Here is an 18,385-nt window from a genome sequence, read left to right on the forward strand (position 1 = left end):
ATTATGAAATAATGAATTATGATGATGAGTATCATAACCTGCAATGTCAAATGATCCACTTGACTCACTTGTCAAAAAGAACATGCTAAAGTATCCGTTTTTGTTATTCTAGTTTTCTGCACATGTGTACTACAAATGCATTTTATTATGAAAAGTTACAAGCACCAGGTTTTTGATGAGTACAAAGCACTGTCCAGATTCAGCAGCGCTGCCGACCAGCTCTTGCCATATCACAGCGAGCATCATTAGAGGAGAGAGAGAGGAAGAGGACCAGTGGGGGGATGGTGATAGAGCAAGGGATTGAAGAAGGGAGGGCTGAAGACTGTATGTGAGAGAGAACGAGGGAGGGGGGAGGTAACGAAGAACCGAGACACACAGTGTAGCAGGAATCGCCACAGAGCTGCCAAGGGTCTTTCCATGAAAGCGGAAACGCTCTCACACATGCACGGGTGGTGAAAGGTAAGACACACGGGGGCGTTCTCCGTTTTGGATGCTGGGTGTATAATCCTCTCTGCAGACAGAGTGAGCAACAGGGGGAAAGGATTCAGCACTTAAAAAGGATCTCAGCGTCCAGTGATGCATTTTTCACTGGCCACATTTTGTGACGGACAGTTTCGGAGAGACTCTGGGGTGCATGTCTGCTGGAATGAGGTAGAGGGATGCTGGGTATACCTTAATATTTCTCAGATTCACTTTAGTTTGTCACAGACAGTAAATGCATTCAAAGAGCATTACTAAATTAGGTGAATTGAAAACAGTGATTTAAATGTCGTATTTAATGTTCCCTATTTTGTTCCTCCCGAGCTTCTGCTTTTAGACTGTTTTGAAGGTATTCCCTTGCACCTGGGATTTATTTTGTCATGACTGTGTGTGTGTGTGTGTGTGGATCAGATTTTACCTACATTATGGGTTTTAAGAAGGAAAATGGCTCAATAAACACACCAAGTAATGACTTAGTGACAATATAAAAATGCAAAATGGTTTATATAAGATGTAGGGGCTAGAAAATATACATTTGTTCTGTATAAAACCAGTAGAAGTCAATGAAAAGTCTACAGCATGTGTGTGTATGTACAGGCATGCAAGATCATATGCAGCCTGTCAACTAATTAATCTGCCTGTAACACGTTTTTCAGGTGCATATGCAATATTGTGATATGTTTTTGATTTGATGGACAGGTTGTTTTCTGATAATCTGCTGAATTTGAATCAATTAGGCTCTATACCATAGGGCTCAATTACTCCTGCTGATGTCATTTACGATGATCTTCTCCAAAGAGATTTAATTTGATGTGTTTGCTTGTACAAGCATTTATATATAATGCACACACACATACACATACCGAAAAAGAGCTAGAGCTGTCAGCACTAATGGTGGCCTTTAGCAGTGCGTGATAGTGAAAGAGACAGATGGTGGCAGAAGGGTGGCTGAATGACCTTGTCCCCCAGCAGGGCATGTTTTCAGCCTTACATGAATCATTCTGTAAGGGCGAGAACTGGGTAAAAGAACCCCTGTTCCTCTGGAGAAAGAAAGAATGATAAAAGGTCAGAAAGAACAGGCCCAAGGTCTTCAGACTGCAAACCAAAAGAGACCATTGGCGATTTGGCATTTGTACCATTCAGGTTTTGTGTTTGGATGGAGGTGGGGTGGCATTGTCTATTTCGCCAATGGTATTTTCAAATGGTAAGCAGGGCTGCAAAGTATTAGTAAGATGACTCTGATCTGAGCATATGTCTAGTGAGAATCTTCTCAATGCAGCTGCATCATGTGAGGAAGATGGAGGGAGACACAGAGCAGCGTAATCTTTCCATCACACACATCATAATCAGAGCAAAAGGGGCAGAGAACGAGAGAGATACTTCTGGGCCTTTGAGAGAATCAGCATGGATTAGAGGGCTTTCAGAAAACCTCTGTAGTAAGGTTACAGCTGGTCTGGTACAAGCCGTACCAAAATTTCAGATCATGACACCCCTCAATATATCTTCTCTTGTACTGAGGGTTTAAGCCCCTGTGTGTGAAATATACAAAATTCAAAATATCTGTCATTACATTGAAAGTTTAGGGCTATTTTGTTTGAGTTGTAGCCTGGCTAAATGATTTAACCATACACTATGCTTGCAATCAAACTGAAAACCAGCATTTTCAGACTAGGTTAAAGGGAACTTCTTACTTTAGTGCAGAGTATACTATTTCTTGTGATGTCTCTCCGGATGAAAAGCAGTGATAAAGTATTGATTGTTGTTGCCATGGGGATTATTTTCTGAGGGACTCATTTTCGAGTGAAGTGATCATATTTCTACTTACTTCACTCATTTACTGTGAACTGTGCAGACCACCAGAATCTATATCCCCTCTAAAGAGAGATGCTTTTACCTACATTCTATCCTGATTAAACTGAGATGACTAACTTAAGTGTAATTTATTTTAATGCCATGTCTAATGACTATTGTCATATCTTTCATTCTCCCTCTCTCTTCTCTTTCTTTCTCCTTGTTTTTTTAACTGAGTACAATCTATTTTTGTCTCATCTTTTTTCTTTTTTCTTTTTTAAAAAGCAAAATTCCACAATGATGGGGTTTGCTACTTCATAACACAGCAAACCCCATTATGCAAACAGCATTGATATATAAAGTCATTTCAAATTAAATGATCAAATGAGCATAAAATATTATTACCTTCTAATTGTGTCATACATGATTCACCTCATTGATTTAATGTGTCAAATCATTATTGAACAGCTATTTACCGCGCAATCCTTAGAAGGGAACAGTTATAACGTAACGTTAAGGGTTTGCTAAAGTTGGCTTGTGCCATTTGTTTCTAACAGGCTTTTCAGATGAGCCCATATTTTGAGTGACCCGAGAGAAAAGGAGAACCATTTTTCCTGCGTCTCTGTCTGTCTCATGAGCAGCCATGCCTGTTCTCTCACCTACCACAGGTACGTCATTAAGTAGCTGTGATTGTAAATTATACTTGATAATCATATAAAGAACAGTAATTTCTTACTCATTGAAAAAAAGTACATGTAAAGAAGTTTAACATTTTTTTTAAATCGTACCTATTAAAAGCTGTTTTACATGGGAAAATGTTGAGAACATATGATAAATTGAAAATTTGTTTAATCCCTTCTCAAGAAACATGATATTATGAAGTTTTGCTGACAGAATTGTTTAAATATTACTAAAACCTTTTTCAATACTATTGGTAATTAGTTTTTATGTGCTACCACGTTTGCACTAATAGGTGTCAGTAAGTCCTGATGTGTTGGTCAACGCAACATCATTATATTATTTATGTTTCAAAAACGTATACAGATAAGGAATAACTATAGACTTTTTTATAATTTTATCTCGCAGGTTTACATGAGATGCTAGCCCTCGTCACTTCCCAGCTGCATCCAGATGCTAATCATAAAGAGGACATGGTTTTCCTCAGGGAGGTCTTCAGTGAGAGGAGCCTCAGCTATCTTATGAAAGTGCGTCAAGCAAGAGATAATGTCTAACATCCTAATATTGTTTTTGTGAATGATTTTCTATATGTACTGACCTTTCATGCAGATCCATGAGCGACTCAGGCAGTTCCAGCTCCATAACCCAACCCCAGTGCTCCACAGCGCATCCTGCCTGGCCGAAGATGTAAGTGGCATCTCTACCTCAACGGCAAACAATCAAATCTTCATTATATATCTTATTTATGACTTAATACTATAATATATATACATCCATTCAAACGCTCTTCAAAATGTTGGTAAGATTTTTTTTAATGTTTCTGAAATATTTCTCTTTTGCTGACCAAGACTGCATTTACTTTATGAAACAGATCATGGAACAAAAATACAGTAATATTGTGAAATATTATTTCATATTATTTAAAATAACTGATTTCTATTGTAATATATTTTAAAATGTAATTTATTCCTCTAATGGCAAAGTTGAATTTTCAGCAGTCTTTACTCCATTCTTCAGTGTCATGTGAGCCTTCAGATATCATTCGAATATGCTTATTTGGAGCGCAAGAAACATTTCTTATCATTATCAATGTTGAAAACAATTGCACTGACCCCAAGCTTTTGAACGTTAGTGTATATATAAAACAGAAACATATTTTTTAAGGCTAAATGTTTATAATGGAAAATAAAAATAGTGATTAAGTGTGGGGGTTTTTTTTCGCTGTACTAAGAAATGTTTCACATTTTTGATGACATTGGTCTTGTGGTTTAAATTGACAGGTCGCAGAGGAGCTACAGAACGGACCACTGGAAGAAGATGAGAGAGAGCTATTAACACTTTTTACTGCTCCACATGTGAAGGTGCAAAACTCACACTTGTGCCCCTGTCTTTGTTGAGATTTTCTTAACTGTTGATTTTCCTAATTCATGTCTTTGTGGTGAATTTTCTAATAAATCTTCCACTGATGTTAAATTTGACCCTAAAATACATTTTATGATATTTTTAAAAATAAATTCAGATGCACATAAACACTTGCCTCTTTAAATTCTAATAATCTGTCAATTTGAAAGCCGCAGCATCAGTATGTAAATACTATAACAGATATGATGCTGACACAATAATTCCTGTTAAATGAGTATTTAAAAGAAATTTGAAGTAATTAAGCTTAATTAGTTTCAATTTGATAGTGTGCAACATGACAAAATAGAATCAGATGACATTTTACCACCTTCTAATTAGACTTGTTCATTTCCATCATGTGCCCCGGGCATCAGATTCCTCTTCCCTTTTTTTTTATTTCCATTCTCTGTCAACCTATCTACGCCTACATGCTAATTCTCTCTCTCTCTCTCTCTCTCTCTCACACTCTCTCTTATACACATGCACATTCTTTCATCCACAGCACTATTGGGTCATCTTGTCAACTTTTGTTGTGATTATTCTCTCCATGACCCATCAGGCAGTGCTAACAGTACATGACACAGTGGCGCAGAAGAACTTTGAGCCTGTGCTCCCCCCTCTGCCGGATGATCTAGACGATGAACTAGAGGAGGAATCAGTGAAGATTGTGCGTTTGGTGAAGAACAAGGAGCCTCTTGTGAGTTTTAGGATTGAGCTGTTTTGTATTAAAAAATTAATTGACTAATATTCTTAATGTACTGTCCATCATCATTAAGACATGCAAAATATAGGGTTATATTTCATTTCTGCAATCAATTTTGTCTCTTTAGGGTGCGACCATCCGCAGGGATGAAGTAACTGGGGCGGTAGTGGTTGCTAGGATAATGAGGGGCGGGGCTGCAGACCGCAGTGGTGAGTGGCAGCTTGATCCTTCCCCTTGTCACCATGAAATTTTTTTTTTCTCTGCGCAAAGGTTTTTTTTTTTTTTTTTAAACTACAAAATCTCTCTCAGCAGATTTGATATAACATAATCTGTGATGATGCAATCAGGGACCATCCAAGTCAAAAAACTGTTGAATCTGTAAAACCTATGACAGACAACTCAATTCTCAGTAGAGAGATAAAGAGAGGGAATTGAATAACCATTTATTCAAATGTTATGCAAAGAATTTACTGAGAATTTCTCCAGTTAGAGATCCAAAATTACATTTTGAAAATTAGATGTCAGCAACCAGGGGAGACTGTAATCACAGCAGAATCATTATTTTTTAATATTAATAGCATTCTGAGCAGCGGATTTTTCTTATCACAAGCAAAATATTGACTAAAATCCTTGAGATTATGCTTTGCTTTGGGATTACAGATTATACTGGAAATATACAGAGCAGATTTCATGGTTGCCATGGAAATTCTGTTGAAATATGACGTGTACCTTGCAAGCTAAATTGTCCTATTGTATAATTAGTATGCAGTGTTATACGTTCAGAAAAAGTTCCTAGAGACACAGCTGGCAGCTTTATTGATAAGTTTAAAATGTGTTGTACCAGAAAACCTTGTATTAGAGAGTGTTGAATAAAAAGTGCAATATCATCAAGGGGAATAAAATGTTTGATCAGAGCAACTGAGAAAAACCCTCAATTTACTGAATTTACTAAAAATACCAAAGAGTCAGATCAGTGATCTGGAAGCTTTTTCAAGTGAGGAATGGGCCAAGATTCCAGTAGAGAGGTTTCAGAAGCTTGTAAGCAGTTAGATGCAACGTTTTGTGTTAGAAAGAATAAAAGATTGTCTATAAAACAACTTTTGGGGGTAGAATCATTTTGAGAGCCAATTTGACTTTTTTCATTTTTATTAACCATTCATTAACCATTTGAATCAGTCAAATGTGTATAAACTATAGTAATAATGTAGTAAATAGTATAATAGTAAATCTATAATATAATAAACCTATAAAATGCACACACACACACACGTCTGGTTTTATATATATATATATATATATACACACACACACACACAGTACTCTCCACTAATATTGGCACCCTTGCCTCTCATTGAAAGCAAATAATTGCAAACTCAACACAGTTTTATATAAAAAAAACATAGCTGTGATGTGCAGCAGAAAATGCCCATTTCCACCATCAGGGCAATAATTAAGAAATTCCAATCAACTGGAAGTGTTATGAATCAGCCGTGTGTCTATCTTGTCCCAACAATGCGTCAGTAGAGTGGGCAAAAAATCTCCAAGAATAACAGCTGGAAAATTGTAGAAGTTAGTTGGGTTTGGGGTCAGAAAGTCTACAATTCGATGTCACCTACATCACCACAAATTGGAAGGGTTTCAAGAAAAAAGCCTCTACTCTCATCCAAAAACAAAGTCAAGCGTCTTCAGATTGCCAGACTTTACTGGAACTTCAAATGGGATCTGGTTCTATGGTCAGATGAAACCAAAAACGTTTTTCTGCCAGAGGACCTGGACATCTTGTTAGGATACATGGAATCATGGACTAACAAATATCAACAGATATTAAATGAACACCTGATTGCCTCTGCCAGAAAGCTTAAAATGGGTCGTGGTTGGATCTTCCAGCAGGACAATGATCCAAAGCATACATCAAAATCAGCACAAAGATCACAAAATCAATGTATTGCCCTGGCCATCCCAGTCCACTGACTTGAATCCCATAGAAAACCTGTGGAGTGAACTGAAGAGGAAAGTCCACCAGCGTGGACCTCAAAATCTGAAGGATCTGGAGAGATTCGGTATGGAGGAGTGGTCTCAGATCCCTTACCATATATTCTCCAACCTCATCAGCCATTATAGGGGTAGGCTGAGTGCTGTTATCTTGGCAAAGGGAGGCAGCACAAATTATTGACTAAAAGGGTGCCAAATAATTGTAGCACACATATATTGTTTTCAATGAGAGCACAGTTTTTTGTTTTTTTTTTATATTTAGAGCAAAAGTTCAAAAGGTTAAACAATAAAGAAATTTTTTCACTGCCTTCTTTGCTCATATGGCAAGGGTGCCACTATTAGTGGAGGCCACCATATACACAGTATATATATATATATATATATATATATATATATAGTAATTTTTAATAAATATTTTTAATATAAAGTGTATATAGTATAATATTATGAAGATAATTTGTCATGTAAAATATAATATTAAAAGCATATGAAATAGAAGTATTTTCACTATAGGACCCCCCTGTATTTTGAATGCACCATGATGACTGTTCACTGAATTCTTCTTCAGGTCTGGTACATGTTGGAGATGAGTTGAGGGAGGTCAATGGAAATCTAATTATACACAAACGTCCTGAGGAGATCAGCCAGGTTCTGGTGCGTTCACTCTTCCTCTCTTTACAAAATCTGAGTCATTCCCATAAGATTCCTTATCTGAAAAGGCACTTACCTGATTTAGTGTCCTTGATTGTTTATTGGGCTGCAGTCTCAGTCTCAGGGCTCGATCACTCTGAAGATAATCCCTGCCATTAAGGAGGAGGATAGATTCAAGGATAGTAAGGTGAATGTAATCACTTTATTTGAATGTCATAGGACAGAACAGATAGCAGCTGCTTCATAATATGTATGCAATGTTATATGTAATGTTATTTTATTTCTGTCTTTAAGGTCTATTTAAGAGCCCTGTTTGATTACACACCATTTGAAGACAAGGCCACACCCTGTCAGGAGGCAGGACTGCCTTTCACATGTGGGGACATCCTGCAGGTGGTGAGCCAAGATGACCCAACATGGTGGCAGGCCAAAAGAGTGGGAGACAGCAACCTGCGTGCTGGACTCATTCCTTCAAGACAGTTCCAGGAGAGGTACACGACAAAAATCATGTCAACAGTTACCTTTTATTTACCCTAATTATTGCCATATAGACCAGATGTCTCTAATATGCAGTGGTGGTCCAGGAGGGGATATTAAGGGGAGACTGATTCTTCAGTAAATTAGATTTGTTTGGATACATTAATATTAAGTTTTAATTAGTAATAACATTAGTTAATAACATTAGTTTATTTCATAATTTTATGTATATTACAAATGTTTGATGGTGTTTGATGACGTATTAAAATGTTAATTAAACTGGTTTCAGATTGGCTAGTAATAGAGAAGGAATTAAATTCTTGACCAAAATTATGTTGCATTATTTTAATATCCATTCTGATTGGTCATTTTTTAAACAAATCAGCCTCTTCCTGCAGTGTTTAATGGGCTATGACATATTGAAAGAATAAAAAACAACATATTTTTAAATGAGTGCATCAGAGTTATGAGTCATTTCATTTTGAAAAAATTTTGAGGAGACTCAGCCTTGTCTCCCTGTGACAATCCACCACTATAGGTCTTCTGAAACAAAGTGTTTGATCTCTGCTTATTGTAATTATATTTTGAATTTTTGTCCTAAATCTTCAGACGACTGTTGTATAGGGTGAAAATGGGAACACACCAGAGCCCTAAATCACCTAGAGCATCACCATGTAAGTTCTCGGCAGCTACTGGGTAGCTAACAGAAATACAGTACCTACTACTTAACTAAAGACATGGTCTTCTTGTAAATATTTAAACAAACGCTCTGTAAATGCAGAAATTATTTAGCAGACAGCTTAATATTTCACATCGAATAGAATAGAATAGAATAGAATAGAATAGAATAGGCCTATCGGTATAGGATAAACAAAGATGGCCAATGTACAGTGGAGATCAAAATTAGGGAACAATTTACAATTTCCTAAATTTCAAGGTCACTGCTTAGTCCTCTTTGAAGTTATCCTAACAGGAGTAGAAGGGCAGTTTTTTAAGCATATTTCATAAATTAATTGAAACAGTATAAAAAATTAAAACTTTGATCAAAATTAGATTATTACAGATTCCTCCAAGTTATTGGTGTTAATCTGGCACCTGGTGCTAATTTCCTTAATTATATGACAAATCTTATTTATCTGGCAGCATTCCTCTAATTTTCACTGAGATTGCAAGATGGTAGGCCGCTGTAAGGTTACTGAAACCCTGAAACAGCAGGTTGTCCATATGAAGGCCAAATGGATGACCCTTTCAGCCATCGCAAGAGAAGTTGGTTGTTCCAAATCTGTGATTCCTTGAATATTGCAGTTTTAAAATGACACTGATTCATTCAAGTCCCCCAAAAAGGCTGGTCGTCCATGTAAGACAGATGCACGAAAAGACAGGATAATGCAGAGAATCTCAGTGGGGAATTGGTACAACACAGCTGGATTTTCTTTGCTTGCTTTGCTTGTAAGGATCTGTCTCGCCACGTTTAAGAGAAGTCACACCGAAAAGTTCACTCTGCAGTGATGAAGCCACTCATCAGCAGAAAGAATCAAAAGGCTAGACTAACCTTTGCTGAGGAGCTTGTTGTGTGAACAGAGGAGAGCGGGTCCAACGTTCACTTCAGTGGTGCAAACAAGTTTAATTTATTTGGGTCGAATGGGAAACATTTTGTTCGGCATCAGACTGTTGATAGACTGAACCCCAAGTGCGTAAAGAGGTCCGTGAAAAGTGGAGGAGGAAGTGTCATAGTTTGGGGGATTCTGCAGCTGGAGTTGGGCCTCTAATACGGCTACATGGCAGGGTGAATGCAAATATTTATCAGAACCTGCAAGCATCTCCCAATCAGCCTGCAATTTTCATGCAAGACAAAAGAACAATGAAATAATGAAATAGCCGGCCCAGAGTCCTGATCTAAACCCGATCTCTGGAAAATCCTTGGTGACAAAGTTATGGTTAAGAAACCCACTCCAGTTACCGAACTGTGGAAGAGACTGTAAGAAGAGCGGACCAAGATCACACCAGCGCAGTGTGAGAAACTAGTGATGTCCTGCGCCCGCAGATGTGCTGAAGTCATTCAAACCAAGGGCCTCTACACTTCTAATTTCTGACAGCTGTAACCCTCCAACATTTTAGTTGTAATCTTCTATCGTGCTACAGTGCACGTAGCATATCAATCAGGTGATCGCTGCGCCTAATGTCTGCATTTGCCTCTCTTCACTTCATTCTGGTGTAATCTAGAAACGGTCATGCAAAGAACAATCTTCGATAAGTAAAAATGCGCCTAATGTCTGCATTTGCCTCTCTTCACTTCATTCTGGTGTAATCTAGAAACGGTCATGCAAAGAGCAATCTTCGATAAGTAAAAATGTCAACTATTCAAAAAAAAAAAAAAAAATAGTGAGAGAAAAAAATGAGGAGAGAGGGGAAAACATGAGTTAGTCACTAAAATCCACAGCTAGTTTATTTTACTAAAGCTGATGATGGAGTGGGAGTTGTGGAACAGCAAATGGACTGGGCATATGGAGCAGATAAAAACAGCGTCATCATCCCCACAGATTTTAGGTTAGTTTGATTATTAACTTGATAGATGTATAGTGCTTTTTGTGTTTGAACAAACTCTATAGGGCTAGTATATTCGCTTATGGGTTGAGAAATTAATTTTGCGCGTCATGATGTAAGTTTTTCATTTAAACGCATTTTAAGCATTTTGGATTAAAAACTAATTTAACTGTTCAGGGACATTAAGCAGTGGGGCAGAATTCATTTTGGCAAATGCGCGCGTTAAGACGGTTTCTGATACGCGCAGAGCGCACTTGCTCGTACAGCGCCTGACTAAACTAACAGTGTTCACACCAAACGCGAATTTAATTATTCGCGCGAGTAGATTACATACAAAGTCAATGCAAAGACGTGAATAGAGGCCAATTCGCGCCAGGCGACGCGAATGACGTGAAAATGCGCGACACGTTTGCCGCGAACGCGAGATATTCGCCTCAATCGCGTCTTTCGCGCAAGTTCAAAAATTTCAACTTGAGCGGAAAATTCGCCTGACGCGTTCTCGCGCAAGCCAATCAGCGAAGAGCTTATAGGCACGTCTGGTTGAATCAGACAATAGAAGAGAGCATTATTGCACCGTCTGTTATTATATAGGTCTGGAGCATAGAAAACAATTAAAATCAGTTGTAGTAGTTGTATTTTATTAGCATGGCTACAGAGATGCTGCTATCAATAATAAAAATAATAGTAATATCAGTGTATACAGTAGTAAGATGTAACACACACATTAATACAGGATCCTAACGTTATTCATCCTAGTGATGGGAAGTCCGGTTCTTTTCCGCGAACCGGTTCTTTCGGACAGTTCGTTTCAATGAACCGGTTAAAAAAAACGGTTCATCGGTTCTTTTACGCCCTAATGTAATGACGTCATTCGCGATGACGTAATGATATCAAGTCTATCGTCCCAGGCCTGGATGAAAATACACATTCAAATATATAAAGTCAGTAGAACAACAACAATATAACTTTAATTTTTGGGTGAACTATTCCTCCACAGCAGCCTAATATAGCTGCTCTTGCCAGTTGTGTCAATAATGTAAATTAAACATTAGAAAGAAAATCACTCACTGTCCTTGACCGAATCGCTTTTGTAAAATAATGTATATTGAATTGATACAGTGAAGACTATTCAGTCTATTTCTAGTCTATTTATTTTATACAATATATTTCTTATTCAGTGCTTTAAGTGTTTGTAGGTCAATTTCTTTGTTCTATAGTAATGCATGACTGTTTACTTGTCTTCAGTAAGTTTGTTTTTACATAGGCTAGTATTTTTTTATTTTGAGATATTGGAATTGGTAACAAGAATTATGAAACTTTGATTGGATAAAAATCCTATCTTAAGCTATATCATTACTGTGAGGGGGGGGACCCCATTGAGGTCTTAATGTGGCCCTGGCTACAGTGGTTACTGTTCTCTAATTTTAATCACTGTGTTTTCCACAAAATAATGTTTTTTTTGTTTTGTTGTTGTTGTTGAAATTTTCTGGTTATTTTGTAAAATATGTTAGTAGAACAGTGGTATACCAAAGCTAATATTCCTTCAAATTTTGAGTCATGAAGAATAACAATATTTCAGAAAGAAATCAAGTATGTATAGATTGTTCTCTAATTTTGATCTCCGCTGTACATATTTTATCCAGACCTATCACAAATGGCAATACTTGCAAAATTCCATATTCATTGGCTTTTCATACTTATTTATGTTTTAGCAATTGTGTTTGTTTCCTCATTCTGCTTACCTCAGGTGACCAAACTTGTGAAAAAGGTAGGTGAAGGGGGAGTAATTACCTATGAAATAAATAAAAGGTAACACTTTATATTATAGTGTCCTTGTTACACACAGTTAGTATAGTAATATAACAGTAAATGATGAATAATTACTACCCCATTTCCAAAATAAATTTTAAAAATGCAATAAAAACAAGAATCAAAGCAAATGTGATTTGTTCATTCTCTTTAACCTTTATTTAACTGACAAAACTATGAATATAAGAACTAAGAATGTTTTCACTGACCAACTTAATTGTATTTTGTTAATATAAACAAATGTTGATTTTGGTGGCTGAAACACATTCAAAAAATATTGGGACATAGGCAAAATAAAAGCAAAAAGATTATAAAGCAGATTAATTGGTAATATGTGAGAGTATCATGTAGTAGTATTGGGTATAAAAAGCATCCACCAAAGTCTCAGTGTTTGCAAGCAAAGATGGATCATGGCTTACCACTTATTAAACTTACAGAACACAAAACCGATATTTCGAAGAATGTTGGTAAGCAAACAGTTGATGGTAGCCATTAACCAAGTCAATGGCTACCAGCAACTGTTTGGTTATCAATATTCTTTATAATATAATATAATATAATATAATAAATATAATATAATATAATATTCAGTTTTGTTCTGTTTCGATTTAGTTTTCTGTTCCCGTTTGCATTCCTGAGTTTCCTAGTTTGTTCCTATAGTTACTAATAGCCACACACCTGTTTCAGTTTTATTTGATTACATTCCCTTTGTATTTAAGCCCTCAGTTTCCCTCTGTTCCTTGCTGGTTATTGTTTATGTTAGGTGTTGTGCTATGTTTACTCCAGCAATCTCCTGTGTTTCTTCTGTGTGGATTTGTAATTCAAAGACTTTTCGAACTCTACTCATTTGTCATGCGCTTGTATATAGTACCAAAACGTTACAATAATATCATATAATATAATATATTGTAATGTAATATAATATAAAATTCATACAGGTTTGGAACAACTGTCCCTTTAATGAGAGAATTTTAAAACCATTAAAAAATATCATTGCAAGACTGCAAAGAAGTTAGGTCTTAATATTTTATATTTCTAATATGTTATACATAATATTGTGAAAAGATTTAGGGAATCTCAGTCCATATAGGGAAGGTCAGTGTGCGTAACCTTCAAACTCTCAGATGGCACTTCATGAGAAACCATGTGTTAAATATAACCACATGGGCTCAGGAGTACTTTAAAAAAAAACATTGTCACTTAACCAGTCACAGACCAATTCTATGCAGGGATGCTGTCGAGTTCTCTGGAAATGTGAGAATGTGTGCTGTTGTCAGATGAGTTTACGTTTCAGCTTGTTTCAGGGAAAAACAGACATTGCGTTCTCCATGCAAAAAGATGAAAGAGACCATCCAGACTTTAATCAGCGACGGGTGCAAAATCCAACATATGGGGGTACATGAGTGCCCATGGCATGGGTGACTTGCATATGTGTGAAGGTAAACCATTGAGGCTGAGGCATATATTGTACAGAGATTGTACAGAAACATATGCTGCTATCAAAAATTACGTATTTTCCGGGATAAGAGCAAGACAATGCCAGGCCTCATTCTGCACGTGCAATAATAGCTTCGTTTTGTAGTCACCAAGTGGATGTGCTTGACTGGCCTGTCTGCAGTTCAGATTTGTCTTCTATTAAAAATATATAGCGCTTCATGAAGAGGAGAATAAGACAATGATGACCATGAACTGGTGAACAGGTGAAGTCTTCTATCAAGCAAAAATTCCACTTGCAAATCTGCAGCAGTTGGTATCATCAGTTCAGAAACAATTAAAGTGTAACTAAAAGGAAAGGTGACATAACAGTTGTAAACAGGCCTCTGTCCCAACTTTTTTCGGAGTATGTTGCAGCCATTAAATTCATAATTTGTTTATATTATAAAATACAATTAGGATGGTGAGTGAAAACATTGAACATTTTTTCTTTGAACTTTTGTCAGTTAAATAAAGATTAAAAAGAATTAACAAAATGCAGATTCTAGTTTTTATTGCATTTTACAAAATGTCCCAACTTTTAAGGAAATGGGGCTGTACACGCAACTAACCATAAACCCTAACCCTATAGTAAATATGTGTTGTTAATTAATATTACTCCGTACTTATTTGTACTGTATCACGGACACCTTAAAATAAAGTGTAACCTAATGAAATCAAAATATTTGTAAATTATTTCCAAATTAATTCATAAATCTGTCAAATGGGTTTTTCAGGTATTTGTTACTAATTATATTCATGTAATAGCCCTTAAATTTTGTAACTACAAGACTCTGAATACCCAGTACAGATGCTGAAATCCCTGCGCTCAGTGCTTGCTGCTTTATTTTGCGGTTGTGGTTCTCTTGGCCTCTCCAATAACTCTTTCCTATGAAATGTCCTTGTAAAGTGTGATCCCCACTGATTCTCCTCTCCTGCCTGTACCCTTTCATCTCTTGTGTTCCACCTTACACACTGAATGCACTCCACATGGCTTTGGCTTTGGATGATGCTTTTTTTGTGTGGTGTGGTGCGCTTTATATATCATCTGGTTTTGTTGTGAGTTCTTCGGTACACTTCAGAACAGAGCTCATGCGCTTGGCACATCCTAAGACCCCAGCCATTAGTCACATCTTGAGCCCACTGCTCTGCTGCCGGCTTCGGACAACTCCCTCTTTGAGTTTTAGTCTCAGTGGATTTTAGTGTGTGCTTTTTGCTAAGAGGAAGATTGCCAGATTGATGCACTTGATGCTTAAAGGGACAGTTCACCTAAAAATGAAAATTCTGTAATTTACTCAGTCTCATGTTGTTCAGTTGAGCCTGTATGACTTTCTTACTTCTGTTAAACACAAAAAGAGAAAAACTGAATTATATGCTAATATGCTAGCATTTTTTTCCTTATAATGAAAGTGAATGACGACCTGTGCTAACATATACAAGCATTCTGAAGTCATACAGTAGATTTGTGCAAGGAATAGACATTGAGATTAATATAATCTCAATGTAGACTTCTGCATATTAAAATTTCAATGATTTGTCATGTTATATTCACATAAACCTGACACATTGGCACCATATTTGCATTATTTTTTCTTGACAGCCCCAGTCCCTATTCATCTTTCATTTTATGGAGAAACTGGAAAACTGCCAGCATTTATCTTTTAGTTTTCCATGGAAGAAAGGTGTGGAAGCGCATTTCCACTACATAAGAAAAAATCAAAAGTTAGAATTATGAGATAAAAAGTCAAAATTATGAGATAAAAAGTCATAATAATGACATAATTTGAAATTATGGGCATAAAAATCATTAATATGACAAAAGTAGAAAATAAAACAAGGTTGAAATTATGAGATAAAAAGTCATAATTATGACAAAATATTTCGACTTTTTGTCATAATTTTGATTTATATTAATTACTTATTATCTCAGTTATGACTTTGTATCTCTCACAATTTCAATTTTTATATCATAATTATATATATATATATATATATATATATATATATATATAATCTCATAATAGCAAAGTATGAATTTTTTTCCTTATGTAGTGGAAATGGGCTTTCACAGGCAAGGAACTTCTGCGGGTATGAAACTCTTATTTTTGGAGAACTTTTCCTCAGGTGCACTGCTATAGCCAGGGAACTATTGCTTTGGGCTAATGGCTCACACAAGCTTTGGCATGGTTGCTAGCTCGTGATGGTCTCTATAGAACTATGCTGGATGTGTGATGGTCTAACATTAGTTGTAGTTTCTCCAAAGTGTAAGGCGGTGGCACCGTCCTGTGGTCAGGCCTTTTCCTGGGAGTTTTACTCAGGTACCATGTTTCTTTCATACTTGTAAGGTGAATAGATTCATTGCTGCTTTAACGTATTCACTGCATATTAAATTTTACAAAGCAGATGAACAGCATGTTGCTATTTTCCCCTGAGATGCAGCTGTTACATAGAATCAGCAGCAGAGTGAGAGACATGATATTTTTAGTCTGGAGGATGCACCTCGTTCCATCCTTGTCTTTTTGTCTAATCTTTTTGTTCGTTTAATTTAGTCATGTCTATTTTTGATCTCTATATTTTTAAATGTTCTTTACCTATGTTGATCTTTTGGAAAAATCTTTATGCTCTCACAGCTGGTCTAAGGAGAAGCTTCAGACTGAGCCGCAAGGATCACCAGGGTTCGACCAAAGAGTCTCATCCAGCAGAGTCCACAGAGAGTGAGTTTCTCATATATGAAGAGGTGACACTATATCAGATGAGACCCCAAGACAAACCAAGACTTGTGGTGCTGATAGGTAAGATTCAAGGGATGTCAGGACTTTCTAAATGAGTCATTCTTTTATTGGCCTTCAGAATCTCATCTCCTTTTTTTCTCTCCAGGATCTCTTGGTGCTCGAATCAATGAGCTGAAGCAGAAGGTGATTGCTGAGAATCCTCATCGATATGGTGTTGCTGTGCCACGTGAGTTTACTTTTTCCATTAGTCCAACATTAGAGACTGTGACTGTTGAGGTCCTGGCTGATACTGTACATCAAGAAGCTGAATCAAAGTAGAACCTACTTTTGCTTCAGATTGAAGATCTGAAGTTAAAGCTTCTAATTTTTAAAATTACATATCATGTATTGTAAAATCACATGTGACATTAACTGAAATGCTATTATAATTTGTGTAATAATCATTTTCTAACAGACACAACCAGACCCAGGAAGAGCCACGAGAAAGAAAGTGTAGAATACCACTTCATCTCCAAGCAAGCCTTTGAGGCTGACATCCAATCGAACAAGTATGTTATATCAAACGATTTTAATATCTATGTTGGGTGCACTTTTGGTCAATATTATAACACATCTGTGTGGCATATTCACCCAAAAACTTAAATTTGTTGGCTACCATCTGTTGTAACTGCATGGCAATTTTCTTCTTATGTGTTCTGAGGAAGAAAAAGTCATACAGGTTCGGAACAACATGAGGGTGTGTAAATGATGACAGAGTTTTCATTTTTGGGTGAATTATCCCTTTAATAGTGTTACCAATTTTAATTTTACTGTTGTTTGTATTGACACAAAACATATATTGTGTATACACAGGTTTATTGAATATGGTGAATATAAGAATAACCAATATGGGACAAGTCTGGAGTCAATCCGGAGTGTCCTGGCGAGAAATAAAGTGTGTCTAGTAGATGTTCAACCTGAGGTAAATAGAACATTTTGCCATTGTAATTATTGTCAGTATCGGCTTTTCTCTGTATTTCTGATTCTGAGCTCTGGTCATATGTGATGTGAAGTAATACATAATTCATTTAAATAAATAAGTAATTGCACTGAATTTGTGAGGACAAACACTGACTCAGGTTTACTCACTGTGTCAAAGCTGGTTTCTGCCAGGCAAACCATCGAGTGTGAAAGTCTCTTGTATTGATATCTTAAACTTATGCTGGCTGTGTATATTTAGTCAAATGTAAATGGGAATGATGTAAAATATCTTACTGTATATTTGCAAACAATTTCAGTGTTTATACTTGTGTAAAATAAAATTTCGTATTTGGTCACAGCCTGTCATAATTTAGTTGTAATTGTCAAAGTTTTTGTATCAAACTGATGACTATGATGTCTCTGTAGTTTATTAGACAAATTCTACATTATAGTGAAAGAGCATAAGGCATGTTAACATCTTTATGGCCATATAGTACTGTTCAAAATGTTATGAATGTGTACCCTTTTAGAATATATGGAGTATTTTTTAATAAATTGTTGTAATAAAAATTACAGACTATCTCTCTTTTAGATTTCTGTTTTATTAGAGAGAACATAAAAACATTAAATATTATTTAAATATTTAATATTTATATTATATATACACACATATTGCTTCTTTAACTTTGAATGT

General features: G+C 36.2%; 1 protein-coding gene across 1 annotated transcript; it reads left to right on the top strand.

Annotated features, from left to right (window-relative positions):
• The first annotated feature begins 249 nt into the window (after window positions 1-249).
• Window positions 250-18,125, top strand: LOC107704015 (MAGUK p55 subfamily member 3-like). The gene is made up of 17 exons (XM_016506842.1): window positions 250-459; window positions 2,829-2,939; window positions 3,358-3,476; window positions 3,559-3,636; window positions 4,230-4,310; window positions 4,910-5,047; window positions 5,181-5,262; window positions 7,614-7,699; window positions 7,809-7,883; window positions 7,991-8,187; window positions 8,783-8,847; window positions 12,465-12,485; window positions 16,630-16,791; window positions 16,877-16,957; window positions 17,186-17,279; window positions 17,584-17,714; window positions 18,118-18,125. Exons 2-17 carry the CDS (start codon window positions 2,915-2,917, stop codon window positions 18,123-18,125), a joined length of 1,443 nt encoding a protein of 480 aa, XP_016362328.1. The 5' UTR covers window positions 250-459; window positions 2,829-2,914.
• The last annotated feature ends 260 nt before the right edge of the window (window positions 18,126-18,385 follow it).

Source organism: Sinocyclocheilus anshuiensis, unplaced genomic scaffold (assembly GCF_001515605.1).
Source record: "Sinocyclocheilus anshuiensis isolate Anshui unplaced genomic scaffold, SAMN03320099.WGS_v1.1 scaffold1554, whole genome shotgun sequence".
NCBI classification, from domain to species: domain Eukaryota; kingdom Metazoa; phylum Chordata; class Actinopteri; order Cypriniformes; family Cyprinidae; genus Sinocyclocheilus; species Sinocyclocheilus anshuiensis.

Excerpts from the sequence above, each read along its gene's own strand:
- LOC107704015 (XM_016506842.1), top strand. The coding sequence starts at position 2,915 with ATGCCTGTTCTCTCACCTACCACAG. Across the intron at positions 3,637-4,229 it reads CATCCTGCCTGGCCGAAGAT|GTCGCAGAGGAGCTACAGAA; the intron begins GTAAGTGGCATC and ends TTAAATTGACAG. Across the intron at positions 7,884-7,990 it reads ATAGATTCAAGGATAGTAAG|GTCTATTTAAGAGCCCTGTT; the intron begins GTGAATGTAATC and ends TCTGTCTTTAAG.